The sequence below is a fragment of the Monodon monoceros genome, unplaced genomic scaffold (genome assembly GCF_005190385.1).
Source record: "Monodon monoceros isolate NGI ecotype Baffin Bay Population unplaced genomic scaffold, NGI_Narwhal_1 Super_Scaffold_12, whole genome shotgun sequence".
NCBI lineage: Eukaryota > Metazoa > Chordata > Mammalia > Artiodactyla > Monodontidae > Monodon > Monodon monoceros.
In genome coordinates, this window is record NW_021703768.1 from 162,642,469 (window position 1) to 162,660,531 (window position 18,063).

Sequence of the window (18,063 nt, forward strand, 5' to 3'; positions counted from 1 at the left end):
GTTGCAGCACATGGGATCTTCACTGTGGCATGCAGGATCTTTTGGTTGCGGCATGCATGTGGGATCCAGTTCCCCAAGCAGGGATCGAACTTGGGCTCCCTGCATTGGGAGCTCGGAGTCTTACCCACTGGACCACCAGGGAAGTCCCAAGATGATGCTTTTTCTAATCACTGGCAGGGCTTGATGAAAAACATGCATCGCTAGGGTCACTCCAGACCTATTTAATCAGAATCTCTGACTGGGGAGCGTAAGAATCTGCATGTTAACAGGTTCTTCCAGGCGATTCTGATGCTCCCTAATAGCCAACAGCCTCTGTAGGGAAAAAGGACGTGAAAGTCATCTTGCATCCCTACAGGTTGGTCCATTCCATTCTAGGCTCTGCGATTTGAGAGATATTAGCAAATCAGTTCTTCAGACGGCCATACTGAGGAGAATGAGATGTGATTTGGTCTTCAATCAAGGACTGCCTGAAAAAAAGAAAAAAAAAAAAAGAAAAGGGAATTCCCTGGCGGTCCAGTGGTTAGGACTCCATGCTACCACTGCAGGGGGCCCAGGTTCGATCCCTGGTTGGGGAACTAAGATCCACAAGCTGAGTGGTGCAGCCCAATAAAAGGACTGCCTGGGTTCAAATCCAGACCCCTCCACTCATATGCTCCGTGACCTTGGGCACATTACTTGACCTCTCTGTGCCTCAGTTTCTTTCTCGGTCAGAGTGCCTATAATAATGCCTTCCCTACAGAATACAGTACCCCAAAACTGTTGCTTCTCCTATTTTATTTTCTTCACAGCACTTAACATTCACCCATTTGCTTTGGCTTTCATTCATTCAATATTTATTGAGCACGTGCTGTGAGCTGGCTACTGCTCTGAGCACTGAGGCCATTCAGAAAGCAAGATAGACAAAAACTCCTGCTGTCTGGCATTTAGAATGGGACTGGTATTCTAAAGGGGAAATAGAAAATAAACAAGACAGGTACTTCCCTGGTGGTCCAGTGGTTAAGACTCTGCGCTTCCAATGCGGGGGGTATGCGTTTGATCCCTGGTTGGGGAACTAAGGTCCCACATGCTGCGCAGCATGGCCAAAAATATAATAATGATAATAAAATGAACAAGATAAAGAAGCGAAATGTGTTGCGTATTAGCGAGTAGCAAGGGAGGTAGATAGGATAAAAAAAAAATTGTGTTCATGGCCAGAGGCCTCACCCAGGGTGTGATATTTGAATACAGACTTGAAGGAGGAGAGAAGAGTCACAAAGATGTCTGCAGGAAGATCATTCCCAACAGAAGGAACAGCAGGTGCTAAGGTCCTTTGGTGGGAACGTGCCAAGTACTATGAAAGATGCTGGAGATGGTGGTGAATAGGATGCAGTCCTATTTGCAAGGTGTTCATATTTTAATTAGGAAAAAAATTAAACAAAAAAGGGACTTCCCTGGCGGTCCAGTGGTTAAGACTCTGTGCTTCCAATGCAGGGGACGCAGGTTCGATCCCTGGTCGGGGAACTAAGATCCCACATGTTGCGTGGTGCAGCCAAAAAAAAAAAAAAGTAAATATTTTAATTAGGGAGAAGTAGACCGATGTATATTACACCGCCAGGTGGTAAGAAGGTGAGGGGCTAGATAGAGGGAAGAAGGTGGTCAGGGCAGGCTTCTCTGAGATGGCATTTGAGAGGATGCCTGAAGGAGCAGGTGAAGGAAGCATGTGGGTATTTGGGGGAAATTTATTGACTCTGGCCTGGCCTGTGCTTCTTCCTCCTCCCAATCCCAGCGAGGGCTCAGGTTTCCAGAGGTTGTCTTTGAATTGCTGGAGCAAGGGGAATTCCGATGGGGGGTGTGGGTCTCAGCTTCTGGCCACCGTCTGCCCCACTCCTCGCTTCAGCTGGCTGCCCTAGCTTTGCGCTGGTGTTGCTGGGCGGAGCTTCAGCTTGAGGGCCTGGGTTCCCCATCAAAGCTCCAGATCTATCTTCAAAGGAGCCGCTGGGCCCTGTGCCTGTGGGCAAAGGAGTGTCACTCTGGAGCCGAGCTAGGGACCCATCTTTCAGCTGCATCCTAGCTGGGCATATCCTGGATCCTGCTGTTGCTGGTGGAGGCTGGCAGCCCACACTCCTCACTCCTTCCATGGCAAAGAGGGGTTTGAGGATCTTTTCTCTGACTCAGTGGTGGAGCTGGCAGGATCTAGAGTCAGCCCGCCTGAGTTCAAATCCAGACAGGCACTGGCCCAACCAGCTGTGTGACCCTGAGCAGCTCACTTAACTTCTCTGAACCCACATCTCCATAAAAGCAGTTTATAGTAACTCCAGCCTCCTGAGGATTCTTTCTTCCTGCCTGGAAAGTGCTTGAGGAAGGTGGGCCATTCCTTTCGGGAACACTGTGCTTTAGAGCGGTATCTGGGCCTGTGTCTCCCAAGACCATCTCTCTAGCTCCCCAGGAGGGATGTGTACTGGGGATGAAGAAGCGGGGCCCCCACCGCCCGCCAGGCTCTCTCTTTGAAGGATAGCATGGAGGTCCTGGGCCTAATTAATCACTGGGAGGGGCCAGATAACTGCCCTAGGGAGAAAGTCAGTGTTGACCCTGTTTTCTCAGAAGCCACTGCAATCCTGTCTCTGGCTGGTCCAGGGCTGGGGGCACCGAGGAAAGGCTGGCAAAGGATGAATTGTCTGAGCAGTAGCCACCCTCCCCTGTCCCATCCACCCCCAGCCACAGGATGCTAATGGGGGAACTGCCACCTTAAGCCTAAAAAGACAACAACCACCAGAAAGAGACATTGAACCGTTTATTGGCCTGGGCCTGGGTCTCAGGCATGAGGGGCATCCGGGGAGCTGTATGAGGGGAGACAAGCCCCCGACTGGCTCCTTGACCCCCCAGAGATCCCCTCTCCCAGCCTTTGCAGTCATGAGAAATCACTTTGAGGCGTGAAGTTTCCTTCCCCCAGGTGAGCTGCACCCCAGCTCTCAAGTGGGGACATAAGCAAGGAATTACAAAGGAGTCTGTGCGGGGACCAGATCCCTCTTTGGTAGCTTCAACACAGACGTGAGGAGACAAAATAGCATCGATTCTGGGGAAACAGGGTGAGCAGAAGGGATCACAGACATCGCACACACACACACACACAGACACTGACAGACACACATAAATATACATTTGTACCGCAATGTCCCTTCCATCTGTCCACAGAATTTAGCAAAGTCCTTCTGAAGCAGGCAACAGGAGGGCATCCCACAATTGTCCTCGGCACCCCTACCCCCATGCTCCGTTCAATACAACCTGAAAGGAGGCACAGCGCGCTCAAGGCTGCCCTGCCTTATGAGATCTGGTACCTCGGCTGGGTCTGGAGGTGAGAGAGTTTGGGGGTGGTTGTTTTTTGGGGGTCTGGGGCCCTGTACCAACAGCTCCCCTAGAACTTTCTCCAATTCCACCCTGCCCCACTGGGAGGCCCAGAGCCCTCTTCAGGCCCCCAGACCGGTTTTTCCAGCCCTGGGTGATTCCTCTGTGCCCCAAATAGTGCAATTGGCCAATGAGGTCTGAGAATGGGGGTTAGTTCCCCACCGCCACGTGCTTTCCTGGCATCTCACTCACAAGAGTCAGAAGAAAGGGAAGAAGTTGCCAAAGTGGCAGCTGGTAAAATTTGGGGAAGCTGTGGATTTGAGCCCGGGAACTGTTAGCCAGGGCCGCCCAGAACGGTCAGGGAGGAGGTCTCCAGCCCCTCAGGACAGTGGTTCTAGGGAAGTGGAACCACAAGAGAAGGTGGCAAGGGGGCTAAATTCAGAGAGGGGAGTCAGGCCCAGGGCGGAGGCTCAGACTGCCCCTGCGCTGTGCTCCTCTCGAGCACCTGCCTGCTGTCACCTGGGCTCTTTCCAGGTCTGCCCCCCGCCCGGCCCTCCCCACGATGCAGTTCTGAAGAGGTCACTCCAGCCACCTCGCTGGCCTCCAGGACCCGGCTGCAGTTGTGCCATCCAACTGGTCAGTGCCTCAGTCAGCCAGCCCAGGTGTGAAACATCTTCATCACCCAGGTCTGTGGAATGGGGGCATCTTGCTTGGCAGCCCCATGTCTCTGTCCCAGGGCACCCGGTGCCTCTCCATGGAGCCCTCTGCTGTGGTGGCCTGGTTGTCAGCCCACTTGCCCCTCAGACCATCGTGTTGCCCTCCAGATACGTGGGTGATGTGGGCATGTGTGTGCCCCTCTCCAGGGAGCTGGAGCTGCGGAGAGGCAGGAGGCGGTGGCCCGGGGTCCCGTCCCGCCCGCCTTGCACCCCTGCTGCCCGCCGCCAGCACTGCAGCGGCCGTAATACCTCCCGCCTCAGGTCCCGGCTGCGCCATGTGTAGATGACAGGGTTGAGCAGTGAGTTGAGGGTGGCAAAGGCAAAGAAGTAATGGGCCTGGTAGAGGACAGGGCAGGCCCGGACAGGACAGGCATAGTCCAGGAGGAGGATGCTAAAGGCGGGCAGCCAGCAGAAGATGAAGACGCCCAGCACGATGGTGACCGTCTTGAGCAGGGCCAGTGTCTGCGGGCCAGCCACATCGGCCTGGCTGGAGCGGACCACACAGTAGATGCGGATGTACAGGGCTACGATGGCCGACAAGATGACCGAGAAGATGGTCACCACGCAGAGGACGTAGGGCTTGGCGTAGAGCGGCAGGACGGTGGAGCAGGCCTCCAGGTGGCCCAGGCAGTTCCAGCCAAGGATGGGCAGGCCGCCGAGAACCAGCGAGATGAGCCACGAGGCCGCGATGAGCAGCAGCATGCGGCAGCTCTTGTCGCTGCCGTAGAGCTTGACCTTGGCGATGGCCACGTGCCGCTCGATGGCGATGGCCAGGAGGCTGAAGACAGAGGCGGAGAGCGTGATGAAAGCAGAGCCCTCACGGGCGAACCACTGCACGGGTGTCAGCCCCAGTGTGACAGAGCCCGAGAGCAAAGTATTGGCTATGAAGGCCACGCCCGCCAGCAGGTCTGAGGCAGCCAGATTGCCCAGGAACAGGTACATGGCCGAGTGGAACTTGCTGTTGCGGGCGACCGCGATAAGCACCAGCAGGTTTTCCACCACGATGGCGCAACAAAGCATGATGATGAGGGCTGAGGCCACCTGGCGGGAGGGCGTCTCCGTCGTGTCCAGATTCTCCTTGGTGTAATTATAGTGTTCCTTGACCTTGCTGGGGCTTAGGTACTCCGAGTACACGTTGCCCATGGTGGGGCTTAGTAGCCGGCTGGGGCCATGGGGCTGTCAGAGCTGCAGAGAGAAAAGACAGACAGACAGGTCAGTGCCGTGGCTGCTGCCTGGGCTGACTCTGGACGGCTGTGGTTCAAGTCCCAACTCTGTCACATGAAGTCAGAATTATCATCATCTCTGCTTTACAAATGGGAAACCGGAGAGCTCAATTCACCTTCCCAAAGCCTCATAGCTAGTCAGTGGCAAGAGCCTCAGAGACCCACTCCAAAGCCTCTATAACCCCTAGGCTACAGTGTCCTTCAACGGAACAGAAGCTCCCCCAAAGGGCATGAAAGACACAAAATGGACTTCCGGAAGCCTTACCCACCTACCCAGAGAGGGAGTCTTAGCCAGGACCTGGAGGGATTGTCTCATTTCTTGAAAACACTGGAGCCTCGGGCCTCATGCCGCCTGCCAACCTGGGTCAGTGAGATGCTCTCGCTGATAGCACCATCCACCCACTGCCCTGGATTTCAGGCTGGGTCTAAGCCTAGAGGCCATACGTGTTCCCAAGATAAGGTCTTGGGGAGACACCTGAGGTTTGAGCATCACAGAGGTCATGTCATTTTCAAGGACTCAGACCCTGCAGGCAATCCAAGGTTCAACTCTGCTCCACCTCTGACACGCTGTGGGATATTGTGCCAAGTCACTCAACACTTGACCTCTAAGTCTCAATGGCCTCATCTGTGCAGTGGGGAGAAGAAAGCCCACTTCAGAGGGGTGATGGGAAAATCCTGTTGAACGATACACGAGGCACCCTTAGCATACAGCAGGCACTCAATAAATATTAGCTAATATTATTAGCTTCCCTCTTCCTGCCACACCCACAGCTAGGGACTAGGTGCTCTCCTCCCAATCTTTTGGTAAGGGATGTTGAGTGAGCCAACCAGGCAAGATTCCCAACAGCCTGATTTCATCAGCACCATCTAGCCCTGCCCTGGGACAGAGGGTCCTAGCATGGTGGGCAGGGCGCTGGCACCCCCCTCCCCAGCCAAGATGAAATCCAGATGTGAGGCCCTTGGACTCAAACAGGGTTGAGTCCCAGCTCCCCAGTCATATCCGGTGCAGGGAGGCTGGGGGGGGGGGGTGATGGGATGGGGGAGCCACAGGAGACCCGTCTGGGAGGTCCTGGCTGGGAGGATGGGGCAGCTGTGCGAAGCCATGTGAGTGGTGAGGGGGCATGAAGCCCGGCGGGGAGGGGGGGACGGTATTCACTTTCATGAAAGCCTGAGTCACCCCTCTCTCAAGGAAAACTGAGCCGTGGGGGGAAGGGGCGGGAAGATGCTCGTGGGCAGAGAGGGTGAGAGGCCGACTTCATGGCCTCCCCCCAGCTTGGTAGTTGGGGGGCGGGGTCTCAGAGGAGCTGGTGCAGCGACTGCCTTTCACGAGGGGCACAGGGGAGCCAGGAGGAAGCTCCAGACCAGCCTTTAGTTCAATGCGGGGGGGCCGTGGGAAGAGACCTCCCCAGGTCCCTGGAAACACGCCTAGCAAGGACCACGTGCACGCCAGGCGTGCCAGGAGCACCGTTCCAGAAAAGGCTGGTTAGGCCGGTTCCCAGTGAGCCTGGGAGTGATGAGGGGCTTCCGGGGTCGTCCAGCCATCTCAGTCCCGGACACCCCCTCAGAGGGGGTGCCCTGGCTCCTGGCCCGATAGAGACAGCTGCTCCCCCTGGGCGAAGGGACATCCGTCCTAGTTTGGGAACAGAGAAGGGCTTGTGCACATCCCCAGGGACTGTCGCCCCGCCCTGATCGCCACACAGAGGCTCCTTGTTCCCCTGCCGGACGAGCCCCGGTCGCCCCGATGCCCTCTGCCCATTGCAGCCGGCTTGGCCCAGGTTTGGGCCTTACCAGACCGGCCGTCGGGCCAGAAACAGCCCGCGCCCTGATTGGTTCATTTTCAGTTCCAGGGCATTGAGCAATTCGCCTATTGGCCTGAGCTTTCCATCCTCGACATTCGATTGGCCCAGTTGGGGGCGCTCTATGGCTAGCACTACTGATCTGGTCCTTTACAGGCGGTTGGAGCTCACTTCTTTCCAGGACATTATTAAGACTGTGTGGATGTCCCCGGGGAGAGTTTGAACCACGGCCTGACCGCTGGGTCACCCCGACCAGACGCCCCCAGGCTGCCCTGGCCTACTGCCCCTCCTGGGGATCATAATTGAGAATCAAGGACCCATCGCAGGTCTGGGAAGCACACTTGCTGGTGGGCTAGAAGCCCAGGGTGTGTCCCAAGGCCGCCCCCTCCGCCGCTGCTCAGACCCCTCTCTTGTCTGGCAGCCAAGAGAAAGATTTATGGCCGCTTCCTAGGGAAATAAGAAATGGTTTCAGGACTTCCCTGGTGGCGCAGTGGTTAAGAATCTGCCTGCCGATGCAGGGGACACAGGTTTGAGCCCTGGTCCAGGAAGATCCCACATGCCGTGGAGCGACTAAGCCCGTGCGCCACAACTACTGAGCCTGCGCTCTAGAACCCGCGAGCCACAACTACTGAGCCCGTGTGCCACAACTACTGAAGGCCGTGTGCCTAGAGCCCGTGCTCCCCAACAAGAGAAGCCACCGCAATGAGAAGCCTGCGCACCGCAACGAAGAGTAGCCCCGCTTGCCACAACTAGAGAAAGCCCGCGCACAGCAACAAAGACCCAACGCAGCCAAAAATTAAATAAATAAATAAATTTATAAAAAAAAAAAGAAAGAAAGAAATGGTTTCAGCCCTCGTACCCCAGGGACTGACCAAAATGTCTGTCTTCTTCCCTGAGGGGAAGATCCTCACTTTGGGCAGCCTCAGGAGGGGTGGTTCATTAGAGAAGGGGAATCTGAGGCCCACAATGCCTCCGTCTTCTCCACTAGAACCTTGCTTAAGGCAGGTTCATGCTTCCCAGAAAGAGGAAGCAGGGTCTGGAGGTTGGGGCTGGCACAGTCACCCCCAGGCCTTTCCTGCTTCCCCTCCCTGTGTCAGGCTCCCAGGCCCGGCTAACATAGGGCCTGACTCCCTCCCAGAAGACGTCCCTGGGCTCAGCACTGGGGAATGGCCAGGCCTGAAATGGAGCAAGGGGGACAAGTGACAGGGTTTGGAGGGAAGGGAAGCGAGACAGACCAAGACTGTTCAGGGGGAGGTTAGGAGAGTAGAAGGCAAGAGGAAGCCTCAGTGGCTTCCAGGAGCCCCTCCCCCAAGTTCCATGGAGGCAGACCCTGTGGTTACTGTTCCCCTGGGCACTCACTGGTCCCATGCCCCATGCCCTAGGGCAGCCCCCTAGGCTTGGTTTCCCCTCAGTTGCCCTCTACACTGCCAGTCTCCAGGCAGCATCCAGGGGGAGCTTTTAAATTTATAGCTCCAATATGTCACTCCTCAGCTCCAGAGTCTTCCATGGCTCCCCACTACCTAAAATGGCCTGGCCCCTGCCCACCTCGCCTCCTCCCACTCTCCCCCAGGGTCAGTCCACTGCAACCACACTGGCCTCCGACGTGTCAGCCCCGTTCTTACCTCAGAGCTTTTGCCTCTGCTGTTTCTCCACCTGACATGGCCTTCCCACAAAGCCCATCTTTCAGGTTTCTGTTTGGTGGCCTCCTCTAACCACCAGGCTATCCTAGCCGCCTTCCCTAGGCCCTTTCTACCTCAGCATCTTTTTATTATATTCACAGCACTTGCCAATTTCAGCAATAATGATTGTATTTCTTGCTTTCTGTCTGTTTCCAGGGTAGAATGTGTGTCAGAGGACAGCAACTAAGTCTGTTTTCACTCCCTGGAATGATGCCTGGCATACAGAAAGCGCTCAGAAAACATGTAGGATGGATGGATGGATGGATGGATGGATGGGCGGATGGATGACCAAACGAACGAGGCCCCAGTGGGCCCCCGAGGGCGGAGGCTCCTAAACTCAGCCCAGGCCCAAACAACAGCAAGGGAGGCTGGAGACGCCCCTGGTCCGCTGGGAGGCCACCCCCACCAGGCGAAGCCCAGCTGGGCGTCTCCGTGGAGACGGCGCCACGACCCGCCCCCGCCCTCGGGCTGCAGTCTCGGCCTCCTTATCTGGCGGTGGAATGCACGGTATCCACACTCGCTGCCTCTGGGGCCGCGCCTCCTCTCTCCCGCGACAGCCACACGCGGGTGACCCACACATCTCCAAGTGGGGGTGGGGGGGCTCCTCTGCGTCCAGCCAGGGGCCCAGCCTCGATATTCCCAGAGGACTGGGGAGAGGTGGGGACAGATCCCAGCAGCAGCTGCACCGCGAATGCCGCACGCGTGTCGCACCACGCGGGGGACCGTGGGCTCAGCGCGTGGCGCCCGGAGCGTCCGATTAGGGCACAGTCGGGAGAGGGGATGGAAATCCCCGGGTGAGTCAACTCGTGCCAGAGGAGTGGGCGAGGTTCCCACGCTTGGCTGGGCCCGGAACCACGCGGGGTCCGCGCCACGGGTGCCTTCACCCACGCCCCATCCCCGGGTCCCAGGGGAAAGAAGAGACGCCGGAGCCACGCAGTCAGGTTCACTTTCCTTCCAGAACAAAGCCACGACCCCGCGGGGGGACTGGAAGAGACGAACTACTCGGGGAAACTGAGGCAGAGGACCAGATGTGGAGGAGGTGGGCAACTGCCTTCCTCTGGGGCCCCGCCCCTTGGCCTGGAGGTACTGCGGCGCGCGGCACCTTTCGCCTTCGCCCAGCCGGAGTCAGAAAAGAGGGGAGTCCTCCCCTCCCCCATACACACTCCCCAAACCCCCGGTCCGGGGGCACGCCATCCAGCCTCCCAGTCTCCGGCCGAAAGCGCTCGGATTCCGCCTTCTCCTCGGGGCCAACTTCCTGCCGCTGGAGAAGGCGGGAGCTCAGTCTGGGGGTTCGCGGCTGAGGTAGTGGGGCCTCCTGGGGTCGTGGAGAGGGCGCACGATGACCACTCTCTCGGTGCAGCAGGAGCACGGGCGGCGCGTGCGCGCCCGCGACGCCCCCGACCCCTGGCCGGCGCCCCTAGCTCCGATCCCGCGACCTCCGGGGACCAGGGCCCGCCCTTTCTGCTTCCCCCTCGCCACGCACGCTCACCTGGCTAGGCCGACCCGGGTCCTTGCCCTGGCCGGAGGGGCTTTGGCGTCTGCGTCCCCGGGACGGCCGCGGCTAGGGCTGGGACTGCCCGCCGGGCTCCTCTGCGTCCCGGGGCTGGGGACCGGGGACGTAGGGGGACCGGGAGAGGCGCCGCCTCGGCCCCCACTTGCCCCGCCCTATCTCCGCCTCCTTTCCGGCGGCAGCAGCAATGAATTCCAGATGTGGCCTGCCCAGCGGGGCGCGCGCGAGGGCGGGCGGGGAGGAGGCGCGCGGGGTCCCTTTGTCCGCACCCCCACCTCCAGCCCTGCCCCTCCCAGCCCCCACCCGTGAGAAGCGGTCGGCGCATGACGTCACGCAGCCCCGTGCTGTCCAGTCGCTCCTGGCCAGGTGACCTCAACCTGAAACGACTGTCTTGGATTGCAGATGTACTCTTGGCCCATCCCTGGGAGCCTGGAATTGGAGGAGCACATGGAATCCCCTTTATTTACTCAGCGAGGAGCCACGAAGCACCTACTAAGTGTCAACACAACAAATAGGCATTAAGTGCCCACTGTGTATTCATCCAACAAATAAGCAAGTTCCTACTATGTGCCAGGCCCTGTCTCAAAGAATGGATTGGTTTTTGCCTTGATAAGGCCCCAGAATTCAGGCGCTGGTCCCTCTGCCCTAGAAGACTGGGCGCACCCAGAAGCTTCCACTGCCTCTGTCAGTCGATTGCTCTCGCTGTGGTTGACCAGCAGGCCCAGGCTGAGTCCTGCCTTTCAAGTTTTGAGGCCCAATCTTCTATCCACTTCTTTTTTTTTTTTTTTTTTTTTTTGCCATGGCACGAGGGATCTTAGTTCCCCGACTGGGATGGAAACCATGCCCCCTGCAATGGAAGCATGGAGTCTTAACCACTGGACCACCAGGGAAGTCCTATCCAGTTCTTTAGTTTCCCTCTTTTCCTCATTCAGCTTTTCCTGGGCATATCTGGGTGCCTGGCTGCAGAGATGAAGCACAACTTCATTTACTGATGCGTGTGTGTGAAATCAGTGACTAGACAACACACCCCTCACTCCTTCAACAAATGTTTTTGGTGTACCTGCTGGGCACAACGGTGAACAGAACAGGAAAAAAAGCCCTTGCCTTCATGGAACTCATGTTCAGGAGGGTACTATTTGTGAAGATGAATACATAATCTGCTTATATGTTTACTTACCACATACAGTAAGCACCTGCTATGTGCCAGATACCACACTAAAAGGCTGGAGATAGATCAGGAAACAAAACAGATAAAACTCCCTGTTCCAATGGAGTTGATGTTCTACTGTATGTGCTCAGAATATCCAGAATATTGCAAGAAGAAACTGATAAATTTCCTGGGCGAGGAACTGAGAGATAGGGAACAGGGGACAGGAGGGAGGTAGTTTTCACTCTGTGAATGCTTTTGTACCTTTTGACTTTTGTAACATGTGCCCTATTCCAACAATAAATTAAATTGAAAGGTAGACTGCTTGATACCCAGACAGTGCAAGAAAAAGGAGGGAGAGGGTATTATCTATCTTCTCTCTATCTATCTATCTTTTTTTTTTTTTTGCGGCACCACGTGGCTTGTGGGATCTTAGTTCCCCAACCAGGGATTGAACCTGGGCCCTCAGCAGTGAAAGCGTGGAGTCCTAACCACTGGACCACCAGGGAATTCCCTATATGTATATGATACTTCAGTGAAGAGTGTTGAAAAGCAAAATGACAAAAAAGTGTTGAAAAGCAAAATGACAAAAAAGCATTATTCACAATAGCCAAGGTATGGAACCTAAGTGTCTGTCAACAGATAAATGGATGAAGATGTGAGATATATATATATATATATATATACACACATATACACACACACAATGAAATATTATTCAGCCATGAGAAAGGAAGTCCTGTCATTTTCAACAACATGGATGAAACTTGAGGGCCTTATGCTAAGTGAAAAGAGCCAGACAGAGAAAAACAAATACCACATGGTATCACTTTTATGAGGAATTAAAAAAGAAAAAGTCAAACTTACAGAAACAGAGAGTAGGAAAAGTGGTTGCTGGGGCTGTGGTGGGTGGGGAAATAGGGAGATATTAGTAAAAGGGTGCAAACTTTCAGTTATAATAAGGTCTGGGGATCTAATTTACAGCATGGTGACTACAGTTGGTAATACTGTATCAAACAATTGGAACTTCTGAGAGAGTAGAACTTAAATGCTCTCACATCCACAATAAAAAGATAAATATGTGAGGTGAAGGATGTGTTCATTAACTAGATGGGGGGGGGAACTCCTTTCACAATGTATACATATATCCAATCACCTGGATGTACACTTTAAGTATCTTACAATTTTACATGTCAGGGATACCTCCGAAAAGCTGAAAATTAAAAAAAAAAATTGTGGATGCTTAAATCCCAGACAATGCAACCCATTTCAAAAAAAGGGAGAAGTTCAGCACACTCTTTTGTATGCATATTACACTCCATAGGCAGTGCTGAACAGCAAAACTTTGGAAAAGGAAATTAAAGTTGATCCGTTTATGCCTATTAAAAAGTAAAATTGGAGTAGTCTTGATATGAAACTGTGTTCAACATGTTAAGATGAAAAAAGCGCAATGTAAACCAGTTGCTTGCTTGCCTGCCTGCATTGCTGGGTATATTTATAAGGGCTGTATAAATACACACACATTTGCCTGTGGACCTACAGGCCGTCTCCAGGAGAAGGGCACAAGACACCGTCACAGCTGTTACCCCCAGGGAGGGGGACAGGGGGGCGGCAGGGGAACAGGTGAGAGGGGACCAGACTTTTCATGGTGTACCCTGGGGGTGGGGGGTGGGGGGTACTGTTTGAAATTTTTAGCTCATATTACCAATTCAAAAAATTTACAAAGACATGAAAAATCAAATCGAAGGTAACAAATCACCAGACTTCTAATGTAAAATTGTTCCTGTAATAATAATAATAACAAATAGTATGAATAATATAAATAAACAATAACATTGCTAATAAACATCTATGCTATTATTCAACGTGTCGCTATGAAATAAATTTGTATTAAGAGTAAACATATTGGGGGCTTCCCTGGTGGCGCAGTGGTTGAGAGTCCGCCTGCCGATTCAGGGGACACGGGTTCATGCCCCGGTTCGGGCAGATCCCACATGCCGCGGAGCGGCTGGGCCCGTGAGCCATGGCCGCTGAGCCTGCGCGTCCGGAGCCTGTGCTCTGCAACAGGAGAGGCCACAACAGTGAGAGGCCCACGTACCGTGGGTGCAAAAAAAAAAAAAAAGATAAACATATTTAAGTTATGAATAAGGAAATGAATATTAAGAATCAATATATTAATGTTACATACAGGTATACAGCATATATATTTATATAATGCAACATAGAATGCTCTGTGCCAGCTCTGGTGATACCTCGTTGGTTTCTGCCAACCAAAACTGACAGTCCGTTGGAGGAGACCGAAGAAACCAGACCGTTCTAACACAGGGTAGCAGGGCTTTGATGGGAAGATAAGAAAAGCCAGAGAGTGAATTCACTCCTTTTCCTGAGCCAGATTTCAGTGTCCACTCAGCTCCGGGCCAGATCTTGGGGTCCACTCAGACCTCAGCACAACCTTACCAAATCCTCTGCCCAAATGAAGTGCAGCTGTACAACCTCTAGAAACCAGGTGTTCAACCCACAGAGGACAAAGTACTAAAAAAACTGGGTCCTCTCCTCGCCAGAGAGCTATCAGAGCGGAAATCTAAGCCCTCTGTGAGGATCTGAGAGCTGGGGAGGAAGTGCCCCCCCCCAGCTTGCCTTGGCTGGCTCAGCAGTTTGCTATCCCCTCAGGGACCTGTGTGAGGGGGTACTATCAAGGCTGCAGACATATCCGGCCGTCTGTTAGGGGGACCATGGCTCCGAGACAAAGGTGATGTCCCCAGGGATACACAGATACACCAGCAAGCTACTTCTGCCTCCCCCCCTCACCTCCCACTTCTGGGGTAACATGAGGTCTCCACTGGGTCAGCTGAGGGAACAGGCTAGAGAATTGGGAAACACTGGCATAGACGCCCTGATGGTCCAGGGGGTCAAAGGGGAAAGGTGAACCCTCCCTAGGGGGGATCCCTGAGTGAGAGAACAGCAGGAGAGGAAGGAAACGGGGCCCTTGCCTTGGGGAGCTCCCGAGCAGGGGAAAAAGAAGAAAAGGAAGAGGCTTGGAGCAGCCTCCACTAATTACAGGGCCACTGACAATAGTGGCTTACACTCACACGGACAGACTGTGCTGGGTGCGGCTCTGTGAATCCTCCAGCCCTAGGAGGTGGGTATTATGATTATCATCATCATCCCACTTTTTAAATAGACGTTATTTTTTAGAACAGTTTCAGGATGACAGCAAAACTGAGCAGAGCTAATTCCCTGCTGGTCCAGTGGTTAGGATCCCATGCTTCCACTGCAGGGGGCACAGGTTCAATCCCTGGTCGGGGAACTAAGATCCTGCATGCCGCGTGGCATGGCCAAAAAAAGAAAACGAAAAAGAAAAGAAAAGCAAACAAACAAAAAAAAACCCCAAAAACAAAATTGAGCAGAAAGTACAGAGATGTCGCATATATCCCTTGCCCCACACACACATAGCCTCCCCACCGTCAACAGCCCCTACCAGAGTGGCACATTTGTTACTTTCGTTTTTTTAAATATATTTATTTACTTATTGGCTGCATTGGGTCTTCGTTGCTGCACGCGGGCTTTCTCTAGTTGCAGTGAGCAGGGGCCACTCTTCTTTGCAGTGCGCCGGCTTCTCATTGTCGTGGCTTCTCTTGTCGCGGAGCACGGGCTCTACGCGCGCAGGCTTCAGTGGTTGTGGCGCACGGGCTTAGTTGCTCCGCGGCATGTGGGATCTTCCCAGACCAGGGCTTGAACCCATGTCTCCTTCATTGGCAGGCGGATTCTTAACCAGTGCGCCACCAGGGAAGCCCACATTTGTTACTATTGCTGAACCTACACGGACACATTGTTATCACCCCAAGTCCATGGCTTACATGAGGGTTCACTCTTGGTGTTGTACAGTCTGTGGGTTTGGACAAATGTATAATGACATATATCTACCATTATATCAATAGTATCATACAGAATAGCTTCGCTGGCCCAGAAAGCCTCTGTGCTCTGCCTATCCATTACCCGCCCGACTCGTTGGCAGTCATTGATCTTTTTCTGTCCCCATAGTTTTGCCTTTTCCTCACCCCATTTTAAAGATGAGGAAAGTGAGGCACACAGTCGTGGTAGGATTTGAACTAGAGCTCTCTGTCCTCTTTTTCATCCCAAGTCCCAGACCCAGTCCTGCCGTAGTGACGCCCGTCCCCATTCCTCCCCCATTGATTTGGAATAGAAGGGCGGTGGTTATCACTGAGGACCACGTCGGTCACTGGTGACATGTAGAATGTTCTTCTCTGTAGTCCAGAGGTGAAGGAAACCCTCTGACCTCTGATCCCACCCCACCCCAAACTTTGTGAACTCCCCCCAGTTGATGAGGTCTGGGACTGTCCTCCATCCCCTCTGGGCCTCCACTCTCCCCCCACCCCCAGCTCTCAGGTTTTGGCAGGAGGAACTGCACAAGGAGAAGTGTCTGAGACAGGTCCCAACTTTCTCAACATCACCCCAGGGCTGGGGGAGGGGCCCAGCTGCCGAGAAGCTTTCCAGATGCTGATCTTGGCAGGCAGCGGAGCTGCAGCGGCCTTGTTTCGTCCATCCACGGGCTTGAGGTCCACTTTCAGCTTCAGGAATGGGGTGGGGAGGCTGCCGGTGGAGGCCAGTCCCTGCCACGTCTGCACCAGATGCAGTTTTAGCCCATTGAGCCTGGGAAGGGTGGGCTGTCTCTTCCAGATGAGGGAGACGTACATAGTTAGGGGAGAGGGGAACCCCAAAGGCCCACTTCAGCCCCCCTCCAGCATAATAATAACAGCTGACCCATATATCATGTGCCAGTTACTGTCCTAAGCTCTTTGCAAACCCATCAAAAGCTCACAACAGCTCCTTTAACTAAGGGATGAATAGACACACTGCAGTTTATCTTCACATGGAAGACCACTCAGGCATATAATATTTGAAACCTCGAGTTCTGAAAGGAACAAGCGATATAGAACAACATGGATGAATCTCACATGCATTATGATGAGGGAAAGAAGGCAGACACAGAAGACTATATACTATATGAGTCCATTTCTATGCCATTCTAGAAAAGGCAAACTGTAGGGACAGTGAGCAACCAGTGACTCGTAGGGCCTGAGGGTGGAGGGAGGGGTTGACTACAAAAAGGCGTGGGGGAATTTTTTGGTGATGGAACAACTCTATATCTTGATGGTGGTGGCGTTTATATGACTGTATATGTGTGCGGAAACTTGTGGAACTGTACACTGAAAAGGGGAGACTTTATTTGTTTCAAATTGTATCTTAAACAGAAACCCCTCACAACTGCCTTACATCAGTAAAAGTCCACTTAGGAAAACAGACATATCTCAAACAGAGGGGCTTTAATACAGGGGTTGGTGACCTAGATGAGAAACCAAAGCATGGTGGGGGTGAGATAACTTGCAAATTAACAAATAGGGAGGCCATGTCCAGTGGGAGATGCTGTCAGAAGCAGATGAGGGGAACTACCCTGGCTTCTCCCATCTTCTCGCCCTCCAATCTACCCTCAGTGCCTGCCTTTGGCTAAATCTGGGCACAGATGGCAGGGGACAAGGGGGCTATCCTGTGTAGGGGTCAGCCCTTAGCCATGGGGCAGGGACAGAGCAGGGAATGGGTGACCTGAGTGTACACAGGTGCAAGGCTGACACAAAACATGAGGAAGGGGTGATTATACCCCCATTTTACAGAGGGGGAAACTGAGGCCCAGACATCCAATGTGCCCTACCCAGGGGTTCAAGCCCTGAGGGGGTCTGAGTCTCTGCCAAAACCCAGGGGGCTGTCCCTGCGCCTTTTTTTCTGCTCCACGCACCCGCTTTGATGCTGAACTGAAGGGAATGGAAACATCTACGCAAATCAGGCCCGTCCCTAGGGGTTGGGGGAGAATGCCTCAATGGGGATCCCTCCTCCTCCTCACACGTTGTGGCAGTTACCCACAAACTGAGTTGCAAACAAACACACAGCAGGTGTTTTGGGAGTTGATGGGGATGTACTTTAAACAGCTCCCCCAAAGAGGTCAGACCGCCCCCCTATCAATCCTGCACTCATACCCTGCATCTTCTATCTGAAGGTTGCCCCCCAATATTCCAGCCTTGACTCTGGCCTTTGTGAAAACCCTGGCACAGTGATGGGGGGCTAGGAATGGCCAGGTGTTGGGGGGCCCTCCAGCTTCCAATATATGCTCCCTAAATTGCTATCATGCCCGTGGCCAGCAAAGACCCTCTCTGGGCTGCAAGGCTGATGCTGGCCCACTGGGGACAGAGGTCACCTACAACTGAGCCTTTGATCCACAGGAATGGGCTGGACACCTCAACCTTTGACTCCACCCAGGCTTGGGCCAAAACGGTCAAACTTTGAGCCTCGCAGTGTGAAGGTCTCGAGGTCATTACCTCCCTTTCATTAAGGCTCACAATCAGTAACGCCAGTGGGGGAACCGTGTGCAAACTGCTTTCTCTACATTCCATTTATTCAATTACTATGTATTGAGAACCTTCTGGGTGCCTGGCACCCTTCTCCTTCTTAGCATGGGGGCCCAGCAGTGAAAGAAACAAAGACCTCTATCCTCCAGGAGCTGATGTTCTAGTGGAGGAGACAGACAAGAAGCAGGATAAATAAGAACATGATGTCCTCTGTTAGAATGTGGTGTGAGTTCTGGAAACAATGATACTGGG

General features: G+C 53.7%; 1 protein-coding gene across 1 annotated transcript; it reads right to left on the reverse strand.

Moving 5' to 3' along the window:
• Nucleotides 1-2,769: 2,769 nt before the first annotated feature.
• Nucleotides 2,770-10,391, reverse strand: S1PR2 (sphingosine-1-phosphate receptor 2). The gene is made up of 2 exons (XM_029217654.1): nucleotides 10,225-10,391; nucleotides 2,770-5,222 (listed from the first exon to the last, which is right to left on the reverse strand). Exon 2 carries the CDS (start codon nucleotides 5,178-5,180, stop codon nucleotides 4,122-4,124), a length of 1,059 nt encoding a protein of 352 aa, XP_029073487.1. The 5' UTR covers nucleotides 5,181-5,222; nucleotides 10,225-10,391; the 3' UTR covers nucleotides 2,770-4,121.
• Between the last annotated feature and the right edge of the window lie 7,672 nt (nucleotides 10,392-18,063).

What these genes read in the sequence shown, in the direction of transcription:
- S1PR2 (XM_029217654.1), bottom strand. Translation starts at nt 5,180, where the DNA reads ATGGGCAACGTGTACTCGGAGTACCTAAGCCCCAGCAAGGTCAAGGAA.